This window comes from Cyprinodon tularosa, unplaced genomic scaffold (assembly GCF_016077235.1).
Source record: "Cyprinodon tularosa strain WSP-4 unplaced genomic scaffold, ASM1607723v1 ctg104, whole genome shotgun sequence".
NCBI classification, from domain to species: domain Eukaryota; kingdom Metazoa; phylum Chordata; class Actinopteri; order Cyprinodontiformes; family Cyprinodontidae; genus Cyprinodon; species Cyprinodon tularosa.
The window spans coordinates 237,741-258,679 of NW_024037827.1; the positions used below are offsets into that span (position 1 = coordinate 237,741).

A 20,939-nucleotide genomic window follows, 5' to 3' on the forward strand; every position below is an offset into this window, starting at 1 on the left:
TACATTGTGTCCTTGCAGGGAACAATATGAGGATGCAAAAAACCCTGCATACAGTAGTAGCCATTCAAAATTTTCCTTAATGCGTCCTTGGCTGGTCCCCTTTTTTCAACTCCTTTTTTAAACATCGTTCTTTGTACTAAAATGTTATTTCTGTCATGATTTGTTGACATTAAGATCTCAAGAGAAGCACCTTTCCCTGATCAGACCTTGTAATTCAGTGAAAGGATGGAGTCAGAGTAAAATAAATATGCACGCCCAGGAAATGAGGGGGTCACTCCAGTTGTTGGAAGTCTGCTGCCATTCTGCTGGTGTTTGACTGGGAAGGGCAATTTTTATTAGCCTCGTGAGACCATCCTGATCTTGCGAGCTTTCAAGATTTCACTCGCTAATCAGTCTGGAGACTCTCCTTTGAAGAAAATTTGGAGCCGTTCACCAAACGAACGTCCAATCAGCGTTGGCTTTGAGGCGGGTTGAGGTGTGACGCAACGAGAAGCGCGACAGTTCAGTCTAAAGAACATGGTGGCTTCAGCCGATGAAACTAGCGTTAGCGTGGCTATCGAGCAAGTTTTATCGGAATTACAGAGTATTTCTTCACTGAAAGAAGAGCAAAACACTGCTCTGGAGGCTTTTCTCAGAGGAAAAGATGTTTTTGCTCTTCTCCCGACTGGTTTCAGCAAGAGTTTGATCTATCAATTGGCTTGTGCCTGGCTTGTGGTTGTGTTTTCGTCGTCGCTCTGTTAGTACGTCATATGCTTCGTTGATCTGATTGGTTCATTTGGCTCGTCTATCACCAACATAGGCCAATCAGCTAACCAGTATTTTCGCCCCTTCCCAAAATTATTTCAACAGAAGGTTTCCAGATGGATCTGGCGGAGTCAGGTTAAATTTTTATATGGCTTCTACTGTATGGAAATGGGAAAGGGAGAAAGGGAAGGGGCAGGAAGGAAATAAAGGGAGAAGATGGGAAATGGGAGGAGACAGTGAAGGTGGTGAGCTTGAGAACACATGTATCTGTAGCTATGGAAGGTATGCTTGAGAGACGGGGGGGAAAAAAGTGTCTGCCTTGACCAAAAGCATAAAGAGTCTCTCATCACATGTGTTTGCCTTCTGGCTAAAACTAAAACAAAAAGCAAGGTTAGTAGGGTATCTTGCGCAAACTTGTTATACAAGTCACTAAACATGGAAAGGGTGGCTGTGATGCTGAGCAGTGTGAGTGAGCCTTCTCAGCTTGGTCTCACATTTAAAACATTCAGTATGAAGACTCATTACTGGTGAGAACTACTGTCCAGCCAAGCAGTCAAATCATAAGTAGCTTTAAGAAATTTGCTTTGCCAGTACCTAGTCTTTGCAAAGTCCGCCTCATGTCTGTACAGATTTTGGGCACATGTCAAGTATGGGGATGTCTTTAGAGGAACAGTTTGGGGTGTTGGATTAAGGTGGCACTTTGAGTTTGCAGGTCTGTATATCCAGTGATTGAAGGTGAAGTCAATGATGGGGGCAAAATAAGGCAGCACGTTACGGTATTTAGGATGGAACGTTCTAGAAAAAGGAATAGGGTAGCATATCACTGTAACAGGATAGATTAACAGGCTCACATAAAGGCAGAGGAATTATCTGTTGTCTGGTATCCGACTCTAGGTCTTTACAGGCATCTTTACAGCTGAGATGGTCCTCAAACTTCTGGCGATGGATCCCTATTATTACTTCCAGGTGAGGATCATATCACTGGAAAAATGACACGGTTTGAATTGTGGTCCCTTGGTTACAGGTCTGGTTTTCTTGGCCACAGGTCGGCTGGAACATCTTTGACAGCATCATTGTCACGATGAGTCTGGTGGAGCTGGGACTGGCTGATGTTCAGGGTCTGTCTGTGCTGCGGTCCTTCAGATTGGTCCGTTCATGACCTTCTCACGATTAAACATTCAACTCAGTCTTTATACTGTTCTCATCTATCTCTGTTCATCTCACCATGTCATGTCTAGATGAGGGTCTTTAAGCTGGCCAAGTCATGGCCAACTCTTAACATGTTGATCAAGATCATTGGAGACTCTGTGGGAGCGCTGGGAAACCTGACACTGGTTCTCGCAATCATTGTCTTCATCTTCGCTGTTGTTGGGATGCAGCTCTTTGGGAAGAACTACAAAGATTGCGTCTGTCGTATTTCAGAGGACTGTGAGCTTCCTCGCTGGCACATGAACGACTTCTTTCATTCGTTCCTCATCATCTTCAGGGTTCTGTGCGGTGAATGGATTGAGACAATGTGGGAATGTATGGAGGTTGCAGGCCAGTCTATGTGTCTAATAGTCTTCATGATGGTGCTGGTGATTGGAAACCTGGTGGTAAGTCTCTGTGGAAGAACTCTTAATAATTCCAGTCTGGTTTACACATTAAACACTTTAAAGGAATAGTACACCCAAAACATGATTAGCCTTCATTTTCTACTCACCCCCATGCTGAACAACACTCTGGAGTACTTTTTTGATATCTCAAATGCATCTGGAGATCTGGGAGGCTTCTTGCTGTCTGCTGACATTCAAATAATGGAGGTCTATGGCGCCCGAGGCAGAAAGGTCCATAAAAGTCCACAAAAACGTGTCAATATTCCTCCATACTGCTCGTCCAATGTATTCCAAGTGTCCTGAGTGGGTAGCATCCAGAATTTACTCGAAACGAAGTAATTTAGAATGTTTTTAGAGCATAAACAGTAGTGTATAGGATTTCCTGAAAGTGCGCACCTGCGCGTTCACGACGCTACGGAAGCCGGCAGACCAAACCAGCGCATTCAGCTCGGCAAAGAACTCATGCTCTTCCTCAACACTGAAGTCCTCAGACATTTTTTTTTCGTTGTTTCTTTCTTTGCACAGGTAAACAGCACATTTCTTCTTCTACGCTTGCATTATCGGCAGAGCAGACGCTGAATGCGCACTTTCATCTGGTTTGGCGTGCCGGCTTCCGTAGCGTTGTGAACGCGCATGTGCGCGCTTTCAGGAAATCCTATACACTACTGTTTATGCTCTAAAAACATTCTAAACGACTTCGTTTCCAGTAAATTCTGGATGCTACCCACTCAGGACACTTGGAATACATTGGACGAGCAGTATGGAGGAATATTGACACGTTTTTTGTGGACTTTTATGGACCTTTCTGTCTCGGGCACCATGGACCTCCATTATTTGAATGTCAGCAGACAGCAAGAAGCCTCCCAGATCTCCAGATGCATTTGAGATATCAAAAAAGTACTCCAGGGTGTTGTTCAGCATGGGGGTGAGTAGAAAATGAAGGCTAATCATGTTTTGGGTGTACTATTCCTTTAAGGTAAGAGAATGTTCCTCATTCCAGGTCCTAAATCTCTTCCTGGCCTTGTTGCTGAGCTCATTCAGTGGAGGAAGCCTTTCAGCTTCGGATGATGAAGGAGAAAACAATCTCCAGATTGCCATTAACCGGATTAGCCGAGGTATAGCCTGGATCAAGGCCTGGGTTCTGAAGCATATCTGGACTCTGGTTGGAAAAAAGAAAAACGTGAACTTAGACCCAACTGGTAGGAATATACATTTTTAATGGATACATAATAGAGTAAGGTTTGCTTTCTGGCTTAAAAGATGTTATTATTGCTTTGTTTTTGTTATTAAAACTTTTTAGCTATAACCCCTGAGGAAAGCGACAAATCAAAGGAGGTTTTTGATCTGACAATCATGACTTCAGAACAGCTGATGTTACAAGTTCAACCCTCCAGGGACGACGCGTCCAACCTAAGCAGCTACCATTATCACATAGCATCCTTGAAGGTCCCTATTGCCGAGGCTGAGTCGGACTTTGAGATGCATGAAAATGAAGATGATGATGAAGACGACGATGAAGATTATGATGAAGATGATGATATGGAAGAACAGCTCCTACAAGTAAAATCTTGTGTTTCTGGTTTTTATGAGAGAACTATACTTCGTTGCATTTATATTTTCAGTAGAAAAATAACCAAGTAGACCTTAAAGTGTATTCAGGAAGAGTATTTTAATAAAAAGGATGTGGACGCTAAGATCTTTCTTTGCTCAGGATGAAGAGACTTCGGTCTGCAGCACTGTACAGAGAGCTCCTGAAGTCCTAAAGGTAGAGGAGGAAGAGGAAACTCCTGAAGACTGCTGCACAGAAAGTAGGCGCACTGACTGTAAGATAAAGTTATTGAATGTGATTATTTAGTTTTCACCTGAAGGTTAGTAAGGTTCAAGAACTCTAATAACTGTACCATCAAGTTGTCTGCATTTAGGATTTGAAGTCAGAAACCTGCCAAAAAGTGCACAACTATAACAGAAACTGATACAAGCTGTTTTATTAAAAACATTTAGGTAGCAAGTAAAAAAACAACGCTCTATGCGCATCTTGAACCCTTTATGTGTGCATATTGAATACCATGAGACACCCATTATGTCAAACTTATGAGATCGTGATCCTTCTCTGCATTCTGGGCTTTCTTTTTATGTGCCTGTGCATCATATCAACTTCTGACACTTTTAGGGTGGACACAACCTGAAAAACTAAACTAAACTACCTGGCTACTTTTCAGGAAAACCTCGCCCTGTTTTTATGTTGCTCATTCCATTTAGTTTTCTCGTTGCTGGATTTTCCATAGCTGTTTTGAGTTTCTCATTATTATATATATTTTTATCATGCATCTGCCTTTCCCTACTGCTGTTTAATAATAAAAATAATTTAAGCTTATTGATCTCATATTGGAGAAATTTATCTCTGCATTTAAAGGGTAACATCCGTTTTTTTACATTGGGCCCTTGATTTTACGTTATTACGACATGTTCTACTCACCCCTATGAGTTTTGTGTCATTTGGAGCTGTTCTGAAGATATTCAGTTTTGTTATATTCAAGTAACGTCTTCCTATGGGCACACGACTTGAAGGCACAAACTAAACTGTTCATAATTTATTCTAACTGGTACACCAACATTCATGACATGTAGGTGAATACCTGTCCCCCAGACATCCGCGGTTATATTTTTTATATTTATATCTTTTTAAAATGGTGGTATTGGTATCGTCGAGTACCAACAAATAGGGCACAGATTCTATTTTGAGACGCAAAACTTTATTCAACTATTTTCACCCATTCCAGGTAGGCAATAAAAAGTTCTACTGGATTCACTTTATATCAGTCTTTTTCCTGCTTCACAAAAGTAAGCAGCTTTACAAAGCCATGATGGCAATTACTTCACATCCAAGTAGTATGCAGTTCTCCATATATACACACACACACATACATTTAAAAAAGATGGTATTGGTATGGTATCAGTATCGGCCGATACTGCACAGCCAGGTACCTGGGCCAAAAAATGGCACTGGTGCAAAACCAGTTAAGGGTCTTGCTCATGAACTCAGAGTGGAGGCTGTGGGGATTGAACCAGGTACTTGCAAACTTCTCAGAGCACAAGCACACTGCACTAGCCCACTAGGAGAAAACTCCCCAACACTGCTTGGATCTACGACCACCTCTATAGATGACAGAATAATCAAGTGAAAACAAGGACTCAACGACAGGTATCAAGCAGCAGTAATCTTAATCCTCGAGGCTCCAGGCTGGCAATTCTTTCTGGAAGCAACAGAGGCACTAAAGAACCTCTTCAAATCGTCAGTGCAGGCTTTCACGTTGGTGTTGTGGATCCTGTGATAAACAGCAAAGTGAAGAAAGCCTCTAAAGTCAATGACTCAAGTCTCTGCTGTCATTTTCCTATGTTCTCAAATAATGGTGGTTTCAGATAAAGTTGGACCTTCCTTGTGCTTCTCTGTATGACAAGGCTGATCGAGTCTGGATTAAACACTGAGAGACAGAGCCAAGTGTATTACCTAGAGCTGTTGACAGCAGTATCTCAGTTGGTGGCTCCCTTCAGCTTAACATGTGTCGCAGCTTAAAATGTCAGGCTAGATACACACTACATTTCTAACATATTAGCTAACGCATCCAAATATTTGAACCATGCTCCTGAAATTTCACAAATACTTAGTTCAAAGGAGAAAGGGAAAAAACACCAGACCAGATCTACACCAACAGGGTCTGAGCGTGTCCTTTTCCCTCCTCTAGGACACTCGGATAACATCTCCCTGTTCCCGACACCAGTTTACAAGCCTCTCAATTACAAGTCTCATCCACAGTATACACTATAGCAGGGATGTCAAACTGGTTCCAGAAAGGGCCGTGTTGCAGCAGGTTTTCTTACCAACCAAGCAACAGTACACCAGACTCCTTTCATCTCATCAAGTCATCATGTTAGGACTGGACTCACTTGATGAGTCTGGTGTGCTATTGCTTGGTTGGAAAGAAAACCTGCAGCCACACGGCCCTTTCTCGAACCAGTTTGACATCCCTGCACTATAGCATCGCTGGACTGATAAAGACACATTATCTTTGGTTTTCTGTTTTGGGGACAGTTGGAATTATCCCAGGCACTAGTGACATGCACTTTATTGTGAAGGAACCCCGGCACCAACCACACACACAACACTAAAGACAAATGTGTGAAAGACATTCCACAACATTCAGCTCTAAGCCTGGACAAAAAGTGAAAAGAAACTCCCCCCAACATACTGTTACGCATAAGGAGGAAAGGCACAGTCTAGAACTTCCTTATTTGTACAAAGTAAAATTATCAATGTCTGTCTCAACTCTTATATCCTCTACACATCATATGATCCCATAAACTCATCTACTGTATGTTTGAACTTATTTGTTTGTGTTTTTGTTTTAGAGTGTTATGCTCGCTGTCCATTCCTGGATATAGACACGTCCGAAAACAGAGGAAAGTCTTGGTTTAATTTAAGGAAAACCTGCTTCAACATTGTAGAACACAACTACTTTGAGACGTTCATCATCTTCATGATTCTGCTGAGCAGTGGCGCTCTGGTAAACTCAAATGTTTAATATCACAGATATATGCATTTTAGCACTAACTGACCATAATGTCCTGTTGTGGATCTATTCAATACCTTAGTTTTTTACTTTGAGACTTGTTCTGTTCAGTTGTCAGTTGGTTCAATGGGACTGAGATGGGGAAACTAATCTAATGGTTGGTTTGGCTAGCTGTGGACGCCAAACATGCTGAAAGTGTGACTACTAACTTGGCTGCTAAGTATGCACAGGTGAGATGAGCTGATAATCAATACATCCCCTTCTAAATGGAGAGAATGACATGAATATTAGAAAAGCCTTGTAGAGGTTTGTACCAATTTGAGTACCATCTTACCCTTTAAATGAGTTCAACACAAAAATATTCTTGCTTTAAGCCTTTTTTAAAGCATCCAGCATAAAAGAATCTGACTTTCAAAAATCAAATAGCTTATAAAATCTACTTGCAGATAGATTATACAGTTAATGTGCAAAATGCCAGACAGATGACCCAAAATGTAGCCATACACAAGTGAAAAATTATTAAAAGATTTGTTAAAAGAAACTGCTCTCCTTTTGAGCAGGAAACTGCTCATAGGAGAGTCAGGAACCTCTAAGAAGGAGAGATCGGGTTAGTGGTTGGATTGATTCTTGATTTTAACAGTTCAACCAAAAAAGCAACTAACCTTTTCCGAATCCTTGAAGAGGGGAAGGAAAAGGTTGTAGGGTCCTCTGTTGATCTCAGAGCAGCTATTATGTCACTGCAGGCTTGAATCGAGAGCAAGTTAAGTCATGTTCGAATTAGAAAGGTAAACAGAGTAATGCAGGCACCTGTTCTGAAGCAGGTTCTCTGCTTTTGGTTTTCCATGGGAGGAACAGAGCTTGTTGATCTGGATACAGAAAAAGGGTCAGAGCCGATGGAACAGGAAACAGGAAAGGTGGGAAAACTGAATTTTGGAATAGAATCAGGGTTAGTCCTTGGAGGCAGAATCAGGCTAAGAGATCATCGGAATAGGCTAGTGGCAGTGGTCAAAGGGCAGAAACATTGTTGATGTTCAGAAGTCAGATAAAAAACGCCATGAGGTCAGATGAGAGCAAGACATAGGTGAGAAAGTCCTGAAGCAAAAAAGGTGATCAGGTGACAGGGAGGGAACACTGGACATTTACTTACCCTGGGATTTCAATAATCTGGCCCTATCAATTAGTTTGGTGTTTGCTTAAAAAGGCTGAAACACAGGTGTGAGGAATTTCCACTGATGAGAGTGAGCAAGAGCGTCACAGGTAGATGAGCTTTCAGAGCGAAAGTCAGAGAGAAATTTGATCAACAATTAATTGACATGCCAGAATCATGACCTAATTGGCCCATCTCAAACTATCCCTCAAGAAACCTGCTGACCGTTGAGTGTAAATGGCAAGCAACTGAACCGGACCATGCACGACACAACCGAATCACGCTAAATCTAGTACTAGTTGAACAGTAAGTCTTGACGCAGTTCAGTTTTAGCTCGTTTTCTGATAACAAAGAGCGCATGAGCAGACGGCGTCATCTCTTTACAGTCAGCTTCCAGTAGTTTGTGGCAATGCATATAAGTTGCTTGCCAACCGGCATAAAATAGAGGAAGGAACACTGTAAACAACAATCGAAAACTCCTCAACACTACATTTTATAAAATGGCTTCAAAAGAGCGTGGTGCAACCTGGAATGATGCCGAAACTGATGCAAAAAACTAAATATCACAATTATAACTAAACATAACATCACGAATGTTACAGTTGCCGCCATTTTTATTTGCTTGATTCCCTCCTTCAATCCCAGAGAGCAGTAGTACATTAGATCGTCACAAGGAGGCGAGGAACAGTGCTAGTGTTATTTTTAAACGGTTGTAAGGTACCAAGCTCGGTACAGGTTCTTGATCCAAGCTCCGTCCGAGCTCGACACAGATCGGTTTTAGAGGGTAGTGTAAATGGCATAGCGACATTTTCTATTTGGTAATGAGCTTAGAGTCATTGAGTTAAAAGCTATCATTGCCGTCACTCTAACATTCAGAGCCTGCAGATTTATTGTACAAGAGAACTCTTGCTTGGTCAGCCTAAAATACCTAATATAGCTTCTAGTCAAAAAGAAAATTTTTATAAAATTGAGTCTGTTTTATACCTAAATCAGTCTTTCAATGTATTTTAGCTTTGGCAACGTCTATAGGTCCAGAAATGTGTCTTAGGTCATCTTCCCATGATTTAAGCTTGTTTGGACTCATCAATGCGGGTTTGGTACCCATTCTGGTATATAACGTCATCATCACCTGTGACAGAAAATTAATGTAGCATATGGGATTTATTCACTAACAACCTACTTAAACAGTTTTTATGTTTTATATTTTAGCCAGTGAACACTTGTCAAGGTGTTTATCATAAATATTCTTAACAGGCATTTGAGGACATCTACATTGAGCAGCGCCGCATCATCAAGATCATTCTGGAATACGCAGATCAGGTTTTTACTTACGTGTTTGTGGTGGAGATGATCCTTAAATGGGTTGCCTATGGATTCAAGACCTACTTCACCAATGCCTGGTGCTGGCTTGACTTCCTCATTGTTGATGTAAGAACTTGATCAATTCTTCTCTTCGGGGCATTTCTTTAAGGCTGTTACATTCTCCACAAGACATTCACGCTTGTTCTCAAAGAGGCAAGAACAAGAAAAATGTTTGTTTTGCATCCAACAATTACTACTCCATAGAAGCTCAGCTGCCAAAGTCCAACCCTCTATAACACACGATACAGAAAATAGATTGAGAGCAGAGGGAAAGCTGAGCACAGAGCACGCGTAGAGCTGAAAGTAAAGGAGCAGACACAAATAAGAGCTCACAGTGTGCTCTGGTGCATTTGTTCTAACCACTAGAGTTCAACTCTGCAACTACACTGTTAAGGCTGGTTTATACCCAGAAACCAGGTTATCTGTGTGTGTGTTGCAGTGAACGCTAATGTGCCCCCGCTCCTTCCGCAAACACTTTGGTGTGCCTTTCCAAAATTGTAGGTGACCACAGACAGTGCCACAAACAGGAGGCCTCTGATTGGTCAAATCTACATGCACCCTACACTAGGCGTATTTCCTGTTTGGTACCTTACCGTCTCATTTTGTTTTTATGACCACTATTGTGGAAAAAGACTCATAAAGTTGGACCAGCTAGAAGAGCGAGGTGTGTGAGGACGCTGGGGCCCTTTTTCCACCTGGATCCGCGCTCTTTTTAGCCCTTTTATTCCTCCGTTGTCACACAAACTTGCCCCCACTTCCTCACTCTCTCTGCTGTATCTAGACCCACAGGAAGTTCATGATTTTTCCTCTTGCATTGTGGCGTTGAACAACATAGCACAGACCATGCTGCGATCTTGTGCATAAATCAAAAATATGTGCAACAAGCTCACTGCAACACACTGCTGTAGGACTATAACCAGCCCTTAAGGGTTAACAGATAAATACGGCACCTCTGCTTTTCCACCCCTAAATGCTGCTATCTAAATCACGTCTAATCACAGAACAGTAGTTGGCCAAAAAAGTATTTAGCCTTACAAAAACATTTCTGCCCAGACATTGTGTCAAGAACAAGAAGCAAGACCTGTAGAACAATGCTAAGAGGAACATAAACAGGAACATAAAATGCCTTGGTTTTTGTGGAGGATGTAGGAGCCTTTTAAATAAAAGTTTAGCTCATCTGTAGAAATTGTCTTTCAGGTGTCTCTAGTGTCACTGACAGCAAACATTCTGGGATACTCTGAGCTAGGAGCTATCAAGTCCCTGAGGACTCTGAGAGCACTGAGGCCCCTCAGGGCTCTGTCTCGTTTTGAGGGCATGAGAGTAAGACAGTGCTCAAATTGTAAAAGATGGACCAACAACTTTCCATTTTTGGTTGGTTTAATGTTTCACTTACTGCTGCTTCTGTTGCCATGCAGGTGGTGGTTAATGCATTGGTTGGTGCCATCCCCTCAATATTCAACGTGCTGCTGGTCTGTTTGATCTTCTGGCTGATCTTTAGCATAATGGGCGTGAACCTGTTTGCAGGGAAGTTTTCTTACTGTTTCAACCAAACATCAGAGGAACTTTTCTCCCCTGAAGAAGTCAATAATAAGACAGAGTGTCTTGCTCTGATTCAGCAAAACTTTACAGAGGTCCGCTGGAAGAACACCAAGATCAACTTTGACAATGTAGGGATGGGCTACCTATCGCTTCTCCAAGTGGTTAGTCAGAAATCCTACACAGGAAGGAATTCATACTGGTTCACTTACCAGATCAGACTCACAGGACTTTATTATTGACAGAATGTATGTTTTTGTATCTTTCAGGCAACTTTTAAAGGTTGGATGCCCATCATGTATGCAGCAGTGGATTCTAGACAGGTGAGAACCTCTTGTACTCGTACTGTTTCTGGGGATAGTACCTTTATTGCAAGTAGAACTTGAGATTTAAATGATATGGTATGGATGCTATAACCAGATGTTTTACTAGGGATGGTACTGATGATGAAATTGGTGAAAATCTCCCTGCTATATTGTTATCCCTTCTGAGGTCTAACTCTTTTGTCCCTGGTTATCTGGTTGGATTAGGTGGACTCCCAGCCAAAATATGAGGACAACCTGTACATGTATGTGTACTTTGTGTGCTTCATCATCTTTGGCTCCTTCTTCACCCTTAACCTCTTCATTGGAGTCATCATTGACAATTTCAACCAACAAAAAGCAAAGATAAGTCTTAGCTCAATGTCCCCATGAATGGTACCTGTCTCTCTATTTCAACTATTTAACATTTATGTTTTGGTGTTTACCTTGGAGGGACAGATATATTTATGACAGAAGAACAGAAAAAATACTACAATGCCATGAAGAAACTGGGCTCCAAGAAGCCTCAGAAACCTATTCCTCGACCCACAGTGCGTTCTCTGACCTTCTGTAGAGCTTCAGGAGAACTAATCTATACATAATGGGGTTTACGTAGAACTGGTTTTAACAACAACATTTCTGTGTCTTTTTAGAACAAGTTTCAGGGTCTGATCTTTGACTTTGTGACCAAACAGTTTTTCGATATCCTTATCATGGTCTTGATCTGCCTCAACATGGTGACGATGATGGTGGAAACAGATGAGCAGAGTCCTGAGAAGGAAGCCATCCTGTACTGGGTCAATCTCATCTTCATCATCATCTTTAGCACAGAGTGCTGCCTCAAGATGATTGCTCTGCGGAAGCACTACTTTAATGTCGGCTGGAACATATTCGATTTTGTAGTGGTTATATTGTCTGTTGCAGGTGAGGAAGAATCAGATTTTCTATTTTTTAACAGACTTGATGGCAGCATAAAGTATGTTCCTTAATTCTAGGGGGAAAAAACTATGTTCTGTCCTTCTTTCTTGTATCCTTTCTATCTCTCTTAGGTCTCCTTCTTGCGGATATCATTGAGAAGTACTTTGTTTCTCCCACTCTCTTCCGTGTGATCCGATTGGCTCGCATTGGCCGAATCCTTCGTCTCATTCGTGGAGCTAAGGGAATTCGAACCCTGTTGTTTGCTTTAATGATGTCACTTCCTGCCCTTTTCAACATTGGCCTCCTCCTTTTCCTTATTATGTTCATCTTCTCCATCTTTGGGATGTCTAATTTTGCCTATGTGAAGAAGGAGGGCATGATTGATGATATTTTTAATTTTGAGAGCTTTGGAAACAGTATGATTTGTCTGTTTATGATCACTACATCAGCTGGATGGGACGGTCTGCTAGACCCCATCATGAACACACCTCCAGACTGTGATCCGGACTTTGAAAACCCAGGTTCATCTGTCAAAGGAAACTGCGGCAGCCCAGGAGTGGGCATGGTTTTCTTCACCTCATATATCATCATGTCCTTTCTGGTGGTAGTCAATATGTACATCGCCATTATCCTGGAGAACTTTAATGTTGCTACAGAGGAAAGCTCAGACCCACTATCTGAAGATGATTTTGATATGTTCTATGAAACCTGGGAGAAGTTTGACCCTCGAGCTTCACAATTCATTCACTACAGGTGAGTCCCAACACATGAATTACCTCATCAGAACCAAGGCCGGGTTTACCTGATAAATATCTGATGTGTTTCACAGTGAGCTGTCAGACTTCTGCGATACTTTGCAGGATCCTATGAGAATTCCCAAACCCAACACCATCAAACTGATACAAATGGATTTGCCTTTGGTTCCCGGAGACAAGATCCACTGCATGGACATCCTGCTAGCACTGACTGGAGAGGTAACATCACACATATCATAATTTCTCTTTAATACAGATGTAGTTGTTGGTTATCTGCAGGTTTCAAAACACCTCTAGATGCATTCTAGTTATTTTTCTCTGGAGAGAAACCCAGAAATGTTTTACTCTTCATATTTTTCAATAATGTGTACCTCTAAGCTTTCTTCGGTCTGGTAGCTTCCACTTCTGTCACTCCAAAGTGTCTCCATTATCAGAAAATAAAGATATTTCCTTTCTAAAACCTTGAACTTTCTAGGCTGCTGCTAAGAATCCCAAAGCTACAGCTCTCTCTAAATATTTTCCAAAATATTGAGGTCTGGAGACGCATCTAATAGCCCCATTTACACTACCCTCTGAAAACCGATCCGTGCCGAGTTTGGACCAAGCTTGGTTCAGTTAACCGTGCTGAGCTTGGTTCCTTGCAATAGTTTACACTACTGGTACTACTGCTCTCTAGAGGTAAACAAGCAAATCAACATGGTGGTACCCGTAATATTCAGGAAGTTTTGTTATAATTGTGATATATCGTTGTTTGCGGAGAGTAAGGCAAAGAAGGCAGCCTTTGATGAATTTACTTGACAGAGTCGGCTTTTGGGAAGTGGATACGACAAACAATAGTCTAATCAGGGATTACAGATGCAGGAAACAACAACGGATGTTGCGGTTCATCACACTGCTAAGCAGAGTCATCACTGGAAATAATTTGACATGGTAGGGAAGGTTATATTTTTTAAGAACATCTGAAGTTTCATGATTACGGAGACTGACTGTAAGGAGATGACACTCTTTGTTATCTGAGAACCAAACTAGAACTGAACAGCGCCGAGCCCTACTGTTGAGCTAATACAAGTTTAGCAGGGTTCAGTTAGCACAGTTTCAAAAGGTAAGTGTAAATGGGGCTAATGACTTTATGCTGAAATGATCTTCTATGGACTTCTTTGTTACCCAAGTGGTTTGCTTTGGGTTGTTGTCATTCCATAATATTAAGGATGGTCCACACAGCAAAATTCTGAAATTTTTAGGTGATCTTCAAAACATTAGAGTCCCCCCACACATGATGATATAACACTAATGTAAGCTGAGAAAAGAAGGGTATCATAAGATTTTATGGTAGATAAACTTGTCCATTGGCCTTTCAATACATAGTGTTCCTTATGGCTAAAGATTGATGCCAACAAATAACATCCCCACCACATGCTTAATTAAGGAAAGAGGCGTTCATGGAAACACTTTGATTTCTTTCAGTTGATTTAGAATAACACAAAAATTTTGATTTTAGTGCCATCTGACACCATCTCTTTATCCCCAAACTTTCTGCAAACAATCAGATGGTCGGGGCAAAGCTTAGGACTGACCCAGACATTTGAATCTATCTCAGGGGCTGCAGGCAGTAAGTCCATCCATTGTAGCAGTAAGCTGTGGGTACCAGTTGTCTTTATATTATATCAATCTCCTTAAACTGAAATTTGGGTAAGAGGGGACGAAAAGCCTTCTATATCATGCTATCAACATTTATAGGATGTGTTTGTCTAGATTAATCAGTGGAGGTTTTTGAGGACCCAAATGCACGACAGAGGTTGAGAACCAAAAAATCCAATAACATCAGGGTGAACGCACATGGGGAGCAAGGAGATGATGGAGCAACAAAACAATAACAACAAGGAACCAGCAAACAGTGACTGAATATGAGGTGTATAAATGGGAGACTGAACAAAAACTAATCAGCAGATTGGGAGCAGGTGTGGACAGAGGCATCTAGAAGGGAGCTAGGGAAAAGGACTGACACAAGAGGGCAGCAGAGGGCAAACAATACCCAAGAACTCGATTGCAATAAAAAATAACTAGAATGACACAAAATGGAAATGAAACCAATAAACTAGAAAACACAGAAAGACATTATTATAACTGAAAATTGAAATTTTAAACAGAACCATAAAGTGCAGAGTCATGACATATCAATTGTTCAAATTTGGGAAGACTCTCATTGCCCCTCTGTATATATTTTCTGGTTATTTTTAGGTTTTGGGGGAGTCTGACGCAATGGACGGTCTGAAAGCAACCATAGAGGAGAAGTTCATGGCCAACAACCCCTCAAAGGTTTTACCCTAATAGCACTTCTGCAATAGTCTATTCAAGTTATTTTAATGTGGAATAAAACATAATTGTGTGAAATGATTATTAACCTTTCTGTTTTCAGAAATTGTACGAGCCAATTTGTACAACGTTGCGGAAAAAACAGGAGGAGTTGGCAGCGGCAGTGATCCAGAGAGCCTACAGGAGGCACCTTCTTCGGCGAGTGCTTAAACTGGCATCCTACAAGTACAGAGAGCGGACAGAAGGACTGCGAGGCGATCCTTCCCCACCAGAGACAGGAGGATTTCTCTGTGAGCGAATGGACCAGCTGTATGGAAAAAGTGAGACACTTTCAGCTGCTTCAGATGAGGACCAGAGCATCCAGGTAGAGCCAGAAAGGGACGTTATCCTCCACTCTGCACCTCTACACAGCGACAGCAACTTTCTACGGGATGAGAGCCTGACCGAGTCGATGATGCAACCTGTCAAAGAAGTAGCAGACTTCCTCAGTTAGCTTCAGCTAAAGATGGAGGTTTCCATCACAGAGATGTGTGCAGACCCTAACCCAATCCTTTCTTCTCCTGAACCCAGATAACGTTTCTCTCTGTTCAAAGCTTTGTTGAGACTTTCAGTTTGACAGAAGAACCACAAGGAAATCACTCTGGGTTCTTATTAATGCAAACAAGGAGAAATTTAATGATGTTCCCAAGCAGCTCTTTACATTACAGCTCACCATCTCAGATCAAATGTATCTTCACTTGTCCTCCCTTGTTTTTTCTTCTCTTCTGATTGGTGGATGTCGATGCAACTCAGCGCTGAAAGATGCTAATTTTTAAAAAAGGTACTGAGACTGAAATGGTAAACACCCAATCAGAGAAGGGCTGGATAAGGGAAGAAAATCTATCTGTGTGCCACTAATTGGCAGATGGTAGGAGAGCAGAAGATCAGATAGTTGGAGCGTCCTCCTAATGTCAAGCAGCCGCTCAGATCCATCAGTTAGAGCACTTTCACCATGTGACCTATATATGCAGAATCAAACTAAAAAGTAAAATTAGTTAATTTGCAGCAAATCCAAAGTTTTTCTTCAGCAAAGGATTTTATTTCTGCATGTCTGTCTTGTTAAGGTTTAATGTTAGGAGCTAAAATATCTCTGGCAACTTCTGGTTGAAGGTGGCTTCTCCTTCTACCAGCAGATCCTTGCCCTTCATATCAGAGGAAAACTGCTCCCTCACTACTGTGGTCACACCTGACTGATGACAAACTTTCTTTTTTCAAAGGTGATTATGACTAACTGTGATGTCATCATAGGTTTCTAAGTTAGCCCTTTTAGCTTAATGGAAAAGCAAAGACGGCTTCTCACTGACAATCAAGTGTTTTCAGAGATTCATTATTAAAACCTTAATCTTAATCTGCTTTCTTTCTTTCTTTCTTTCTTTCTTTCTTTCTTTCTTTCTTTCTTTCTTTCTTTCTTTCTTTCTTTCTTTCTTTCTTTCTTTCTTTCTTTCTTTCTTTCTTTCTTTCTTTCTTCCTTCCTTCCTTCCTTCCTTCCTTCCTTCCTTCCTTCCTTCCTTCCTTCCTTCCTTCCTTCCTTCCTTCCTTCCTTCCTTCCTTCCTTCCTTCCTTCCTTCCTTCTTGTTTCGGGTTTTGTATTTTTTAAGAAACATAAATCGTTGTTGAAACAAAAATGCACTTGAAAAAAAAAGTGCTATTGCCAATTACCAAGTATTTATTGCAAAAGAAAATAATGTTCCTTTATGTGATCATTGTTTTGTGTTATGTTTTTTGATATTTTACTTGCAATAACACCTAAATGATTAAAAGTTCTGGTCTTTATTTCTGGAGTTTTTGTTTCAATGCCTTCCTGTTGGGGAGTTGTGACCTAATGTTTGAAACGGAGCACTTGCAGTCCGAGCAAGCCTGCAAGGATAAAGTTCAGACCTCATTGACCGGCACTCTGAGGCTCCCTGAGCAATAGCTTGATCCCCAATTGTTCTCCGCTGCTCCCGAAGACATGAGTTACATGTTAAAAAAAAAAAAAAAACTTGTAATATACATTTGCAATGACCAATAAAGTTGATTATCATTAATCTCGTAGGGATATCATATTTAAATATTAAATCATTCTGGCTTAAAAAATATATATATAAATGTACTCTTTAGTAGACCCCCCCAAATTTTTTTTTTAAAATTCTGTCTTAAATCTGTGTTTTTTTTTTTCATTGTTATTTTATGCAGGCCAATTAATTATACATCAGCCTGAACACCTAAATTCAGCCAATCAACTGTCATCTGTCAATCAAATTTTTTTGCTAATAGCATCTTGGTATGGTAGCGTTTGGTAGCACTTTTGCAGTGTTTCAGTAGGGAGTAGGCACTTTCTCCTAGTTTATACATGGATTACAGAGTTGTAGTTTAACACACATCTCTGCAGCTTCTCTACTGTTACCCACTCTTTACTCCATCCAGACAGTGTCTTGCCCACGACCAAAATCTAATAAATTAGCAAAGATTCCCAAAGGAGTAAATCATGATAATCTAATTAAAATCAAAATAACTCCAATTGGGGAAAAAGTTAAAACAATTAAATGCGGTCTGTTTAACATAAGATCGCTTTCCTCTAAAAGTCTACTAGTTAATGACTTGATTTGTGATAATCACATTGACTTGTTTTGCCTTACAGAAACCTGGCTGCAGCAAGAGGATTATGTGAGCATAAATGAGGCAACTCCTTCAAGCTATTTAAATTTTCACATCCCCAGAAGTTCTGGGCGAGGAGGAGGAGTAGCAACAATCTTCGAGTCTGACTTACTGATTACTCCCAAAACAATTAATACCTACAACTCTTTTGAACATTTAACCCTTAATTTCCCTGATCCAAATTTCAAGGCAAGAAAACCTCTTCTTTTTGTAACTTTGTATCGTCCACCAGGTCCTTACTCTGAATTTTTAGATGAGTTTTCAGAGTTCCTTTCTGATTTGGTATTAAATACTGACAGGGTCATCATAGTGGGAGATTTTAACATCCATGCTGACATTGAAGGCGATAGCTTAAGAGCAGCCTTTAATGCTATCTTAGACACTATTGGCTTTGTTCAAAATGTGAATAGTCCCACGCATTCTCATCTTCATACTTTGTATCTTGTGCTGACATACGGCATAGAATGTGAAGAAATAACAGTATTTCCTCACAACCCTGTCCTCTCTGACCACTTTCTAATAACCTTCAGGATTACTTTAACAGAGTTCTCCTCCCCCAAAAGAAGGTTCAATTGTAGTAGATCTTTATCAGATAGTGCAGTTATAAATTTTAAAGAATCTGCTTCACTTTCTCTCTCCTCTGTGTCACTGAGCAGTGCTGCAGAGTGCAAAAGCTTAGCTTATTCCCCTTCACAGGTTGATGATTTTGTTGATGGGGTTGCTAGTTCTCTGCGTATTGCCTTAGACAACGCAGCTCCTTTGAAAATGAAAACCGTTAAAAATAGAAAGCTTGCTCCTTGGTTTAATGCAGAGCTGCGTACTTTGAAGCAAAATGCTAGGAAACTGGAGAGAAAATATCGCTCCACAGGCCTGCGAGAGTCCTTCCTAGTCTGGAAAAATGGTTTACTGCTGTATAAGAGGACTCTTTGTAAAGCAAGAGCAGCATAATTCTCCTCATTAATAGAGGAGAATAAGAATAATCCTAGATTTCTTTTTAATACAGTTGCCAAACTCACCCAGAGCCATAGCTCTGTTGAACCGTCCATTCCACCTGCTCTTAGCAGCAATGATTTTATGGGATTCTTTATAAATAAGATTGATCTTATTAAAAATAAGATCATAAGCACTCCTCTATCCGCGATTGTACCTGAGGTAGTCATGGAATCTGAACCGGGTTTAGACTGCTTTGATCCAGTTGAACTCTCTGAATTAGCAAAATTATTGTCTTCATCTAAGCCTTCAACTTGTATGTTAGATCCAGTTCCAACCAGGTTATTTAAGGAGGTATTCCCTTTGATCTCCTCCTCCATTTTAGATGTGATTAATCTATCTCTGTTACAGGGATATGTACCTAAAGCTTTTAAGGTTGCTGTAATTAAACCTCTGCTTAAGAAACCGTCTCTTGACCAAGATGACTTGGTCAATTATAGACCTATATCCAATCTTCCTTTCTTATCCAAAATTCTTGAGAAAGTAGTTGCCAAACAAGTTTGCGATCACTTCCACCATAATGAACTTTTTGAAGAGTTTCAGTCTGGCTTTAGAGCTCATCATAGCACTGAAACAGCTCTGGTGAAAGTCACTAATGATATTCTCATGGCCTCAGATAATGGACTTGTATCTGTGCTCGTCCTGTTGGATCTTAGTGCTGCATTTGATACAGTTGACCATAATATTCTTTTAGAAAGACTTGAATATTTTGTTGGAATTAAAGGAACAGCACTAGACTGGTTTAAATCTTATCTATCTGATCGAATTCAGTTTGTTCATGTTAATGATAGATCTTCAACACGCTCAAAGGTTACCTGTGGAGTACCACAGGGATCAGTGCTAGGACCAATTCTCTTTACTTTATACATGCTCCCAATTGGTAGAATTATTAGACAGCATGGGATTAATTTCCACTGTTATGCTGATGATACCCAGCTATATCTGTCTATAAATCCAGATGAAGCTAACCCATTACATAGATTACAGGCATGTCTTGAAGACATAAAAACCTGGATGACTCTTAATTTTCTGCTTCTGAATGCAGACAAAACAGAAGTTATAGTCTTTGGACCAGAGTCTCTGAAAAAGAAACTGATTAGTCAGTCACTTCATTTGGATGGGATTAAACTGATTTCAGATAATAAAGTAAAAAATCTTGGTGTTATTTTTGATCAGGACCTGTCATTTAAATCCCAGATCAAAGAGGTTTCTAGAATTTCCTTCTTTCATCTGAGGAACATTGCAAAAATTAGAAATCTCCTGTCCAGGGGTGATGCTGAGAAACTAGTCCATGCATTTGTTACTTCAAGGCTGGACTATTGTAATTCTTTACTATCAGGAAGTCCACAAACTGTAGTTAAAAGCCTTCAGCTGATCCAAAATGCTGCAGCCAGAGTTCTGATGAAAATGAAAAAGAGAGATCATATCTCTCCTATCCTGGCTTCTCTTCATTGGCTTCCTGTTAAATCAAGAATAGAATTTAAAATCCTCCTTCTCACATATAAAGCCTTAAATGGCCAAGCTCCATCTTATATCAGAGATCTGATTGTTCCTTATGTTCCTAACAGAGCACTTCGCTCTCAATCTGCAGGTTTACTAGTGGTTCCTAGAATTTCTAAAAGTAGAATGGGAGGCAGATCTTTTAGTTATCAGGCTCCTCTCCTGTGGAACCAACTACCAGTTTTAGTCCGTGAGGCAGACACCCTGTCTACTTTTAAGGCTAGGCTTAAAACTTTCCTTTTTGATAAAGCTTATAGTTAGGGTGGCTCAGGTTATCCTGAGCTATCTCTATAGTTATGCTGCTATAGGCTTAGACTTTTGGAGGACATAGGGACCCCCATTTCATCATTCTGCTTCATTCTCTCTCTGTTCTCCTATTCTGCAGAATCTGTTAGTTCAATCTCTAACCTTCTGCTCTCTCTGCTTTTCCTCAGAGTAGCTTTGCCTCGTCTGTTCCTGTTTGGCTGTGACGTCATCCTGGAAAAAAACATCAGCTGTGCTGCTTCTATCAACACCCTTGTTAATAGATGTTG

General features: G+C 40.7%; 1 protein-coding gene across 1 annotated transcript in view; it reads left to right on the forward strand.

The window, feature by feature from the left end:
- scn4ab (sodium channel, voltage-gated, type IV, alpha, b) overlaps positions 1 to 15,893 on the forward strand; it is a 53,079-nt gene extending 37,186 nt beyond the window's left edge. Inside the window, exons 14-31 of the mRNA XM_038282213.1 lie at positions 1,639 to 1,710; positions 1,790 to 1,891; positions 1,983 to 2,339; positions 3,340 to 3,538; positions 3,640 to 3,899; positions 4,051 to 4,147; positions 6,747 to 6,901; positions 9,309 to 9,482; positions 10,614 to 10,736; positions 10,832 to 11,116; positions 11,222 to 11,275; positions 11,483 to 11,620; positions 11,701 to 11,805; positions 11,908 to 12,178; positions 12,304 to 12,925; positions 13,002 to 13,146; positions 15,166 to 15,243; positions 15,344 to 15,893. Coding sequence (XP_038138141.1) covers positions 1,639 to 1,710; positions 1,790 to 1,891; positions 1,983 to 2,339; positions 3,340 to 3,538; positions 3,640 to 3,899; positions 4,051 to 4,147; positions 6,747 to 6,901; positions 9,309 to 9,482; positions 10,614 to 10,736; positions 10,832 to 11,116; positions 11,222 to 11,275; positions 11,483 to 11,620; positions 11,701 to 11,805; positions 11,908 to 12,178; positions 12,304 to 12,925; positions 13,002 to 13,146; positions 15,166 to 15,243; positions 15,344 to 15,733 — 3,627 coding nt within the window. The 3' untranslated portion in view covers positions 15,734 to 15,893. The remainder of the gene's footprint in view (positions 1 to 1,638; positions 1,711 to 1,789; positions 1,892 to 1,982; positions 2,340 to 3,339; positions 3,539 to 3,639; positions 3,900 to 4,050; positions 4,148 to 6,746; positions 6,902 to 9,308; positions 9,483 to 10,613; positions 10,737 to 10,831; positions 11,117 to 11,221; positions 11,276 to 11,482; positions 11,621 to 11,700; positions 11,806 to 11,907; positions 12,179 to 12,303; positions 12,926 to 13,001; positions 13,147 to 15,165; positions 15,244 to 15,343) is intronic.
- The last annotated feature ends 5,046 nt before the right edge of the window (positions 15,894 to 20,939 follow it).